The 12,881-nt window shown below is 37.3% G+C and overlaps 1 protein-coding gene across 4 annotated transcripts in view; it reads right to left on the bottom strand.

Moving 5' to 3' along the window:
* NELL1 (neural EGFL like 1) overlaps positions 1–12,881 on the bottom strand; it is a 284,792-nt gene that overhangs the window by 208,338 nt on the left and 63,573 nt on the right. For all 4 annotated transcript variants that reach the window (XM_013102879.5, XM_027458303.3, XM_027458304.3 and 1 more), the window contains exons 7-10: positions 12,581–12,663; positions 7,210–7,344; positions 6,254–6,356; positions 3,900–3,973 (exon numbers count right to left, since the gene is read on the bottom strand). In XM_013102879.5, the coding sequence (XP_012958333.2) occupies positions 3,900–3,973; positions 6,254–6,356; positions 7,210–7,344; positions 12,581–12,663 (395 nt within the window). The remainder of the gene's footprint in view (positions 1–3,899; positions 3,974–6,253; positions 6,357–7,209; positions 7,345–12,580; positions 12,664–12,881) is intronic.

The raw sequence follows: 12,881 nt of genomic DNA, 5'->3' as shown, positions 1-12,881 counted from the left end.
TAAGTACAAAAATAAAAATAAAAAATGGGTCAAAGCCTAATCAGTGACATGCACTGGAAACTGGAACCACGGGCTCAGATGACTAACTTTGGGAAATAATAGCCAGATATCAGTGTTTTTTTGTTGTTTTTGTTGGTTTGTGGTTTTTTTTTTTTTTTTTTGGGGGGGAAAGGGGGGAGGGGGGGAAGGGGGGAGGGGGGGAGGGCGGTGCTTGTTTTATCTGTTATTGATAAGCCTTTCAGTATGAAGTTCCATATAGCGTCCTCAGCTGTCACTCAAGGCACCACATTGCTCTTTATTTTTGCAAAAAGCTTTTAAATTCAACTTTCTCAAAGTCAGTAGAGCCCTGTCCGTCTTTCTAGCATTTGTATGGCATTCCAACTCCCCACGCCCAGCCATCAACAAATAAGAATTCGTTCTTGCACCTTTTGTTGTCAAACATTGGCCAGTTTTGAATCAGTCATCGTGTCATTCACAGGCATTAACCCATAAGTCAGCTGATCAACTGGAAGTTCCCAATCCAACAGAAGTTATAGAATTCTTTCCATTGTCTTTAAATGAGCCATGCTATCACATTGTTGAAATCCACAAAGTGAAATAACCACTTACTGAATGCAGCAAGGTGCAGTTTTCTCAATCACTGATACACTTGCATTTTCTAGATTGACCTTAACAGGCTAGAGAAATGGGCAGACAGGAGCCTCAAAAACAAGAAGTGCCAAGTCCTGAACCTGGGAAGGAACGACCCCATGCACCAGCATATGCTAAGGGACGCATGGCTGGAGAGCAGCTCAGCAGAAAAGGACCTGGGAGGCCTGGTGGATACAAAGTTTAATATGAGCTGGCAGTATGCTTGTGTTGCAAAGAAGGCTAAGGGTATTGTGTGCTGCGTTAGACCAAATACTGTCACAGTTGGTGGAGGGAGGTATTCTCTGCTGAGCACTGTTGCGTCCACACCTGGAGTACTGCATTCAGTTCCCCGGTACACGTGAGAAATGAAACAGCAAAGTGTCACTAAGATAAGAGACTGGAATGTCTCTCCTGTGAGGAAAAGCTGAGAGCTAGGGCCATTTAGCCTACAGAAGACAAGGATCAGGGGGTTCTTATTAATGTGTGTATGACTATCTGAACAAAGGATTCAATGATGGCAGAGCTATGTTCTTTTCAGTGGTGTTTGGTGATAGAATAAGACACAATGGGCACAAACTGAAACACAGGAGGTTCCCTCTGACCATCACGAAGCACTTCTTTACTTGGGGATGACTGAGCACTGACACGGGTTGCCCAGAAAAGCCGTGGAGTCTCCCTGCTTGGAGTATTCAAAAGCCACCTGGACATGGTCCTGAGCAACCTGCTCTGGGTGTCCCTGTTTGAGCAGGAAAGTTGGACCAGGTGACCTCCAGAGGTCACTTCCACCCTCAACCATTCCATGACTCTTAGGAACACATATGCACTTCTTTTTGTCATTTTCTCTTTATAGATTAATCTAGAGAGAGGGCAGGATTCCAGCTGGAAACAAGCAAACGGCTGTCTATCAGTAGCATCTGTGCTTACAGTTAAGAGGATGTGCACCATAAATATATCTTTTAGTCTGGATTAGTTTTCAGAAATAAAAAGAACTGCTCACAGCCTGATAAAGAAAAACTTTGATCCATCTGGATCCATCATCATTATTATTATAGTTAGATCGGATAAATCTAAGTTAAAAGCCTCTTAAGCTTGGATCGGTACCTATGCAAAAAATAAAATAACTCTATCTTCAAATACAAATTAAAACATGAAATTTCAACTTCATCTACTTCACATTAATGCACCTACAAATACATCCTGCTTTATAGACACAGGAACTACTCCCTGAGACTTTTTTTTCCCTCAGCACTTGTCTTTCTACACTAATAAATTGACAGTTGACCTCTATCCCCTACTGTATGTCTTCCATGGATCAACAGCTTTTCAAACTTGATGTCTGTTTTTCAAGTCTGAAAAATTAACACACACTTTTTTTTTTTTTTGCTTTTTAAATGAGTCGTTTCCCTAGCACAAAACCCTTTCTTTAGTTATTCACCAGCAGTGGCAAAAGCAGCAAAAATCTCCTCACATTCTCCACCAGCAGGTCTGCATGGAATAGAAAATGATTACTACAGCAACAGTTCAACTCAATACCATTCAAACTTCATCTAGCAAGCATTCCTAATTGAGGTAGTAAATAAGCAGGTGTTTCGCTTAAGGCTTTAAGAGGTCATGCTTAAGGCACACTGAGTGATCCTCCTGTCTACATATAGGTCCTGCTGTAGAGGCAAAGATAAGCACCCACTTAAATACTCTCCAAAGTCAGAATGACAAGATTTGCCAGTGAGGTTTGATGTCTTCTTGAAACACAGCTGTAGAAGTATCTTTTTTTCGAGGCATAAGTCCATTTTTTCGTGATATCCCATTAGCATATGTTTTTTCAAATACTTATCAATACTCTTCATTAAGATATAAATAATACAAACTGTAACATTACTGCAATTAGCATTGCCATATGAACTTCCTTCAACAATAAGTAAAATGCAAAAGCTCTTTTCATTGTTATTTCTATCATCTCTAACATGAGAAATATTTTATGGTCAGTGTTCACTTTTAATCTTCACAAATGTTTTATCATACTCATAACGATGAATATAATGCTCTTACTGATAGCGTAGAGGAGTTCCAGACCATAATTTAGATCGCTCTGTTTTCACTTTAATGCGAAAATCCTCCCGTTCTCCTCATCTTATTTCATACAGGCAGTTTCCCTCTCAAATAAATATTCTATGCCATATTATAAATAAAACAGGCACCTTAGTCTGTCTTCAAGGCAACGACCTTGCCCACGTATTTGTATATACAATGTTGAGCACCCCTACACAGCCAAACACTAACAGCAGCTAAGTAATTTCTCACAACAAGCTGCTTTCACAACATCTGCAACCAGTTATTGTCCATTTCCATTAGTGAACATAAAATTGCTACTCTGTACACTCAGCCACAAGCACAACAATAACCAGATCATTGTAATCTTTTCCAAATGTTTTTCATAATTGTTCTATCATACTGATCTGTCAATAACATTTGTAAGCCTTCCCTTTATCACCTTCCCCCTCCACAAATTCAACAAGATGTAAAAAACAAAAATACTTGAAAATTACATGAGAGCACAAATGTATTTAAAATAGCTGTGCCTTTCTGAAGCTATAAATCATATTTCAGGCATAGACATACTCAAATTACAACAAACACATGTCTCAGCAAAGCAATGGGCCTTTTATCATCATCTACTACTACTCTCTTCTCCTAAGGCAAGTCTTGACAAAGACCGGTTTCCGCCACACTTACACACCATGTGCAGCACTTACATATTCACTAACACTCCCTATTATGAATGCTTTTGTCTAAATACTGACTGTAGTTGCAGAAGCATTACAAATTTGACAGAGACCCCAGTCCAGTTCTTAGTAATTTTAGTAGCTTTAAATTTACCTCAATTTGTAGTAAGGCCAGTTCAAGCAATACTAGGGAAAGCCTATTGTAATTCAAACAATGAAAGCCAGGTTGCTACAAATTTTACAAGACATAGCTTAAGTTAGCAGCAGCCTCAAGATGCTTCTGCCTCTTTCTAGACCCCACGAAAGCCAGAGATGAAAGAGAAAATATCCAAGTCATTGTGCATGTTGCTATTACCCTGCAAGAGGCATATTCTTGCCTTGTTTACATGTCTGTGGCTTTCAGTCACTTCAGGGTCACCTTTTCAAGACAATGGACATCACCTTTATGCGAAGAAAGCCTAAAAAAAATACACTAACTTACCATTGTCACTTTTGAACACCACACATGCATTTAAAATCAAAAAATACATATATAAAAATGAAACTTACTCGACATTCCCTGCAGCTCTTGGTTAATACTCGTTGACCTTCTGCTAGCACTTTGCCTCCATAGATACACTTTGCTGTGATGTAAGAGAAGGTGAGGGGTTAAAAATAAAGGAATAAACACAGTTTTTAAGTAGTAAACAAAAGCAAAGCATAACACAGAAGAACACAAGTACTCACAATCAAATATAGATAGCATTATCATAGCCAGTTTGATTCCAACAAAACTTTAAAATGAGTACTAGATCAATCTTCATGATCTTTAAGACATAAGTATGTTTCTAAAGACCTTTTGTTTAAATTTACACACTTAAAGCTGCTAAAAAAAAAAAGTTTACAAAAAGAACTCTTTTAATTGTCCACAACACATTTGAAAATCAGACTTCTTTCTTTTGGTATCCCAGTTTTCTTGATTTTTCCAAGCTGCCCTAGTTTATATGCCTGAGTTGTCATCTCATTTATGAGAAAAACTTCTGATCAGGAAGCTTTGTTTCAATTAGGAATCCAATAAACTATTTTGGGGAGAAAATGAATTAGAGAAATGTATTTTTTCTTTCTGTCTATTCTCCTGACATGACCACTTTTAAGAAAATCACAGACACACCAGAAAAGCAAATTGAGTTAATCCGCAACTCAGAAAAATGATGAGATTTTAAACAGAATTATAGCCTTTTGTCAGATAGTCATCTAAAGGCTAACACAAGATGGCAGGGATCAAAACAGAACCACCTCATTTTTAAAACCCTTAACATATCACTCAGTAGAACTACTTTGTTCGTTAACCCACAGCTGAGACAGGAAACTCCAATAATCCAGCCATTCAATAATCCCTAGAGACAGCAAATTACAACTGATGATTCTATCAGAGCTAAATAAGAAAAGCATGGAGAAATTAACACCTGTGGTGCAGCTCTTTGGAAACTCTCTGCAATTACTACTATATACCCAAAAGTGACTGACTGTGGCCCTAGCATATCATTCTGTCAAGGAGCTGGCATTTACAATCAATTTCAATCAACTTCCATACATCTCTTCCCAGTGACTGACATACTGAGTTCTTGTCAGAATAACAAGTCAAGTTTGTGCCAATCACTGACAAAAGGCAAGTCTGATTGTTCATCTTTCCATTACAAATACCAGGAACAGCTTATTCATGGGGATATACATTGAATCTACAATTTAGTTCCTTGCAATTCTTTTATGTCCAATTTTGACTGTTGTTCCTACGCTCATTGTCAGCAAACGAGCGTCAAAAGAAGCATACGGTACCTTAGGTCCGTAAAGGAAATTTCTAGAGTCTGTGTTACAAATAAAAATATTTTGAGATAATATATATATATATATGTATTTATATATCATCCAGGCAGGGCTGCTTTTCCACCTGAGTTCCCTGTCCATAAATGTCTTTTCATAAGCAGAATATTCATGACAAAATATAACAGAAATGAGATAGCATGAGTAAACAAGACCAAGTGCAAAATCACAGCTCGGAGACATTTGTGTTTGGGACTAATTAATTCCCTGACTGAAGAAATCCAAAAGAAGTCTAGGCAAGTGTTATTCTTCTCCAAAAAAATCTTCAAATAATTCAACATCCCTCTCCTATAACTATAGCAAAACTCATACGTGAAGTTTACTAGTCTCCAAGAAGAAAGTGGGGAAAAAAATGCCTCTACTTAAGGCAAGACTGGCATCAGTATTCAGCCAAAATTTCCATATATGAATTGCCTCTGTCCCTTATACTATCATTAAGGCATCAAGTATTAACTATTCCTTCCAGCAATGTTACTTTATGGCTTACATTTCCAGAAGGCTGATAATAAAACTAATCACAAGATTTCTATCTTCTCATTATCTTATTTCAAAAAGAGTTAAAACAATCACTCTACGCCGTGATGTTAACTCAAGGTCTGAAATTCTATCATGTTTATTTTAAACAACAATCTTCCAACCTGAAAAGAAAAAAAGACAGATAACACTTCAGTTTATTACTAATCACTATGAAGAGCTTAGACCAAAAGACTGCTGCTCCTCAACATCAGCAGGATGTACAAGCTGAAGCCAAGTCTGGTTAGTTTGTTTTTGTGGTTTTTCATTTCCAAAAACAAGTAAAAGAATACTTTTATACTGACAATGCACAGCAAGATAATCTTAAACATTTACAATGCTTATTCATTTTTCAGCAAGTATTTATTTTCTTCTTAAATTGCAAGTTTGCCACTGTGTTTCCTGTTATTAGAATTACCAGAACCTATTAAAGTCTTTGTAAAATATGCCTGTTTTCAGGAGAAACTCAAATCTGCTTAACCGGGGGGGGGAGGAGGGAGAGGGGCTGGGGGTCTCTGCGATGTACTCACCCTTGCATATTTTACAGCACTGGCTTTCCACATGCACTGGGAGAGCATCAGGAGGACAATCAAGAGGGGGACAGGACATCCTTCGGCATTCTACAACTCCGCTCTAAAAATGTTTTAAGACAAGATTCAGCTACGATTGTTGTAATTGGTGAGTATTTTGTACAAAACAGAGCATACAGAAAACTAAGTAAATGAAATTAGCATTGTGAATTTGAGACCCACACTTGCGTAACAACTTTAATCATAACTACAAACTTGAACCAAAATGCATTTGAAGGTGAACCACCCCTATGTGTTGGTACTTTTTACTGGTTTTATCCCACTTTCCCTGAACAAAGCACATTAAATAGAGAACATAAGCCCATCTTTACAACAACGTAAACACTATGCTCTGTAAGCTGTGCCAATCATCTCTGAGATTTTTAACAATCTGTTTTCTATTTTCTTGAGCAAATACAGACCCTCTTCAGATATTTATCAAATAATTTCAACGAGACAAGATTTACATACTAATACTCTTCTGTTCCTCCATTTTCATAGTGATAAACACTGAAAACAGAATCTGCAAGTTACCACCATTCAAGATGCAACCAAGCACCTATGAATATTATTAAGATAATGTCTCCATTTTGGGAAAAATAACTGCAGTGAAAACAATTCCAAACCAAATACAGACAACGCCCAATCTTGTTCTAAAACCGTGAAGTCCTCACAGATATAAATAGAACAAATAAGACAGTGCTGTCAAGGGAAAGCAGATTTTATTTATGAAGCTTCCACACAGGAAATGTCAATTTTTCATTTATTTATTTTTACCGTTTCCCTTTCTATTGGTAACACTGTCACTAGATACATACGAAAAACATACCAATTCTTTAGAGTTCACATTATGTATTCAAGGACCATTTTCACATTTTAATTAGGTCCTTCTCCTTAAACTGTTTAAAATTTCTTACTTTGCATGTGCAATTCCTGCAGTGATCATCTTCAACCCAAGAGTCTTTGTCTCTATAGATCAATCCATTTACTTGACAAGTCTTCTCACAGTGACAGTCTTCCAATTGACTCAGTCTTGTTTCTGCATAATTTAGCTATAAATGAAAGTAACTTGATGAGATTTCTGCAATTTAAACAAGTTTTTTTTAAAAGCAAATATAAGAAAACATTACACTTATTTTTATCTGAACCAAGTTTAACTACCTTTGAAATGCTGAACTAGGATGTCAACGGGTATAAAATATCACTACTCCTCTGACTTTGACAGAGCTACCTGTGCAAGCTAACAACAGCGTATGATTTATGCAAGCGTCTCTTGTATTTTAATGAACCCCACTAAGATCTCCTCAGGAAGGTCTAGGCACTACTGCTAAAAGCACACAATCTACAATTGTTTCTAAATCAAAATTCTTAATGGTCCATCACCCTGATTATGAGTCATAAAGCATAAAGACTGGCCGACTGACTTTTCCTAATTATTTCCACCTCTTCTTTGTCAAGCAACAGCCAGACTAATACTTTCTAGCTTTCACAAAGGTCTTAACCTTACAATCATAAGTAATATTTACAGCATTTGAATATAGTCTAGTACGAGTATTCCCAAGACTGAATCATGGATAAAAGTCATGTTCCTGGAGTAAGCGCTAGTCTGATGACCTTCTCTTCATGTCCTTTGCTGTTCCCATTACCTCCTCAACTCCAGCTGCTAAAATGCATATAAAGAAGTTAAAACTGATGCACCTTTTCCGTCTGCATGCTAGCAATTGCTATATTTTCTGATGAGATACTACACAATAATAAGCAGGGAAAATGCTCGTTCATGTAAAAGTAGAAAAGGCTTTTTGAACCACCCCACCATCACAGACCTACCTAGGGATGATCCTGAACTGGAATTCCTCCAGGTAAGAACACCCTTCCCACTATGCATACCTGGTATGCCTGTATACCTGCCATCATCTCAACCCTAACAGAATTCCAAGTGATTTTCTCATGTACAAAAAGAAAAAAAAAAAGTCTTAATCTTTAGAAGAAAATATGTGCATTCTTCAGGCTCCAGAACTGCCATTGCTCTAAAAACTGCCCTAGTGCAGCTTTATGGGAGTTTTGCAAGGTTGTTATTTTTAACATTGATACTTGTCTTATATATATGAACCATCACACTAAAGCTACTGCAGAGAGGCTACCAAAATCTGGCACATGAACAAATTAATGAACACTTAATTCTGCTATAAATACAATGCCATTATTCTACGTCATAGGTTGCTACATTTTAATAGTAGAAAATTTGAAAAAAAAATGAATGCACGGTGCTCTAAGTTATTTTTTACATAATGACATATACTGGATATTCACACATTTCCAGCCCCCAAAATTCCACCCACTTCAAATGTCTTCTTTCATACCTGCCAGTAAAAGAGCAAATATTTAGGGGAAGAAAAAGCAGAGAAATACTCAGCAAGTTGCTGTGGGTTTCTTTTATTTTTTTATTTTTTTTCCTCTGCAGTCCTCACAAGAGAAAGCTCTGAATAACAGTTCTTTATTTAAGTTGTTATTCTAAGATAATATTCATCTCCCTCAAACTGATCATGATCTGCTGATTTCAAAACTGCTTTTCACGTTTTAGAGGCAAAACCATTGTCTTACTGAACTGCTCGTATTCAGCAAAACCTCTCTTCTGGTCATTATGTTTAGTCATATTTACAGCGTATAAAACATTCAGATTTGTTAAAAGGGTATTTGCTTTGTCGTATGCTTCTCCTTCATTCATGTACATTGTATTTTTTTTTTTAAAACAAGTGAATTAAAAAAGAACATTCCCATACAAGTGGTCTACATGCATTTTTTAAATAGAGGTTTCTTGGAATATCCATTTTTGACAATAGTAAGTACTATCATCCTTTATAAATTATTCCAGGAAAATTATATAATATGAGAGAATATTTTCCATTTATTAGCTTTTCATATCATTTCAATTATCTTGCTGAATAAGTTTTATCTATTTCAGTATCATTTACATACTATTCTGAGAAGCATCTTTAAACACACTAGATCAATTAAATGTAATCTGCTATACTAGAGCAACTAGAAACATCCTGTTAATTGACAATTTTCTATTGAAATCAATAAAACAATTCTTTAAAATTAGCTGATATATTTTCTCCAGTGTTGCCAAATGCACACAACTAGATTTGTTAAACTTTTAAAATGTTGCTAGAAAATCCTGAAGCTTCTCCTATTCTTTAGCATATGAACAGAAATACACTAATGAGGGAGAAGCAGCCTATACCATATCAAATATTTTCCATATACTAACCAATATCTAAGTTCTTAACATTCAGGAATATTATTTGTTATTCACATAGCTTATTTTCCTTGCTTCTCCTCTGCCCATAAAAATAACCAAAAGATGACAGATTTCTCTTTAAAATGTATTGTTTCTGGCAATATCAATAACAAATGTACCCAAAACAAACAAAAAATAACAAGGAAAACTGTTCATGGAAGTATCTGTGGTTATATCAATCCATGTTATAAACAATCCAGGTAAACTATTCCATCAATGAACTCAAGAGCTTGATTTTCTCAGTTTTAAATCAAACTCTACTTCAGCCTGTCTGACCTCAGTGAAGGAAGAAGTTGCTGGAAAGTTTTTGGGCTGGAAGTCTTCAGATCCTCTCTCCAGCCCCAACAACCATCCCATCTGCATAAAAGCACACCCTAGTGTGGGCCCATAATTTAACAAAAATACATTGTATTCCACTGAAATAAATGCAAGAGATGCCCACATTGAATTCTGTAGAGTTGAAAGTTGTATGAACTATTTTACCCACCATATTTAAAGAGAAACCAACAATATTCCAGCATGGAGGTTAGAAATGCTAAAATATACCACAATCCATTCCCACCTGCAGCAAATTAACATTGCAGCTGGATTCCTAACACATTGAGCTACGGTGTTTCTCTATGTAAGGACAGAAGATTAAATCAATTAAACTTATTTACTGGAAAGACTCAGACTTCATTCAAATGACATCAAAAAATCGCACAGGCTTAAAAAGCTATGTCTTTACAAAATGTTGGTAGGAAGAGGATACAACAATGGTTAGCTGGTTACAGATCACCATCAGATACCCCTGTACACAGCACTCCGTGACATCTTGCTGTAGACAGTACTCTGCTAGGCCCCTTTCATAGCCCCCATGTCCCATGCTGAACCAACACAAGATACTGGGGCCCTGAGCTATAGCTCAAGAGAGAGAGTACTTCCTTCTCCTGTGTACAGCATAACTTGTACTGCTACCAAAATTAATTGGCCCTAAAGCCACTAGGTGTAATGTTTTCTTCCCAGAAAAGCCCTGGACTGAGTCTTCATCGTTTTACATTGTATAAACTGCACGTAAACATTCGTTGCAAACAACATTCACTGGATTATTCAGTGCTGTTATACATCTGTAACCAAGCACAGATTGAGGAAGAAACCGAAACCCTAGACCGAGCTGAGGCTAAAAGCTACAGCTGAATTTGAAATATTGCCTGCTTTTCCAAAGCATGTTCATTCTCTGCATCTCTCGGTGCAGGGCCAGGAACCAAGCATCACTGCTCACGTAGGTTGCTTGCCTCACTGCAAGCCAGTCCCTGACCACATGCCCTGTCAATTGGGAACTCTACAGGCCACTCTACAGCCCTTCTAAACCCTGTTCTTTGCATGCCATACATCACCCCATATAATAGACTTGCATCTACATTAGAATTGCTTGTGGCTATTGACCCCAGGACTGAAAAGACAGATACAATCCTTAATGCTTCTCTCAAAGCCCCTCTATTTCTTTCGCATTTGTCTACCAAATTAACTTCCTTTCCTTCTTCATGCATTTTTTCCTGATCACTATTTCTCTACCCACTGCAACAAAACAGTCAGGGCACGACTATAACAGAAAGGGAACATGCAATGAAGAATTATCCCAGCACCACTTTCTGGAAGTAGAGAGTCTCTGCAGTACAAATGCTGTGTTATTTGCTTCCCCTTGTAAAGCACTAGCAAGCAAAAATATAATTAACAGCAGAGAAAGCAAGTTACTCAGTACAGTGCATAATTGGAACTTGCTCATGCCACCAGCAGGGCACAAAATAATTGCCTCTGTTTCACAGTATAAGCAACAAACTGAACTAAAAGCTTCATATTTCTTATTCAGAGTCAGCCCGGCCAAAGCACATCAGTTGGGAAAGTGGATTGTCAGTATAATGCAGACACTCTTAAAAAAAAGTTTCCCCTCCCCTGTTAGGAAGAAAAAGAGCACTTAGAGGCAGCACAATAACAAGTATCACACATATATTGCTTTTTGGCTAGTAGAACTACTAAGTAAATCCCATTTTTGAAACTCCTTTTCTGTAATAACATTGAGCTTAAAGGTACCAGGGGTTGGTTTTTGTTGCAGTTAAATCTGCAAGTAATTAGCACATAAATGCTGTTTCAGATGAGACAATTAATTGCCTTTTACCACAGAACAGACTGTTCACCAACATTAACCTAAAGAAGCGTTCACAGACCCTTTTATACAACTCAGGCTCAGTCACTTCTAAAACACAGACTCCTACCCTGGAACTTGACCGCAGTACTTAGCTGAAGCGCCTTGCCTAAGGCAGAGGTTGACTGCATAGTGTAGGAGCACAGCCTAAGGAAAATCCCCAAAACCCCAAGCAAAAATCACTCTATCTTCCCATTCATCATGTTCAAAACCCAAACCAGAAAGGGAAAACAAGGAAAACAAAAACACCAAACCACGTAACATAGAGATTGGTTAACTTCTACACTGTAAAAGCCATTGATCAAAGGTGATGTCGAGATCAACACAGCCTGCAGCTTCATAGGCATTTCCATTTTGGGGCCTCATTCAGTTCCCAAGGAGATACTACGCAGTTCAGAAGATTTCACAGGACTTCCCACAGGCAAAATCACACCCTCTGACAGCGTCACACAGTGAGGAAATTGTTGAGGGATTTCACTCCTTTGTTTCTGCATTTATCCCTCAGCATGGAAGGGAAATCACACTAAGGCTTCTTACAGAAATCAGACCTTGGGCATTTTGTCATTATCTACCAAATAGGGAGGCAGCCAATAGAAGTTGTATGAGACACAACATCCGTGACACTATCTCCTTAAACCCACTGCATATAAGGCTACTGGCAGAAAGAAAGGAGAAAAAAAAAAAAAAAAAAAAAAAAGGAAAAAAAAAGGCTCTACCTTGAAAGTAATTGCAAGAGGAATAAACATTTTTATGTTGGTCTTAACCCAGAAGAAAACAGAATTGACAAAGGAGCTTAGGTACCTACTTTTGCAGTCATTTTTGCCAGGAGTTCTTGCAAATCCATGATTCCTTGCACCAGACTTAAGAAATCACTGCAGGTTGGGCATGCTCAAAAGAGGAAGTTGAAAAGAAAAGGAAAGGAAGAGAGAGAAAGACAGAATAACCCGTAAATAAATCAAGTCTGTCATACAGCTGAAATGTCAAACGCTGGTTATCTGAATATTAAGTTCAATCTGTTTACACAGAATTTTTGCCTTCTGGAAGTCAGCACATGCAAAAATGGCAAGCCTGAAAATATTATTTTTAAAATAAAGAAATAATTCACA

The sequence above is a fragment of the Anas platyrhynchos genome, chromosome 5 (assembly GCF_047663525.1).
Source record: "Anas platyrhynchos isolate ZD024472 breed Pekin duck chromosome 5, IASCAAS_PekinDuck_T2T, whole genome shotgun sequence".
Lineage (NCBI taxonomy): Eukaryota > Metazoa > Chordata > Aves > Anseriformes > Anatidae > Anas > Anas platyrhynchos.
This window is presented reverse-complemented; position numbering and strand designations above follow the sequence as displayed.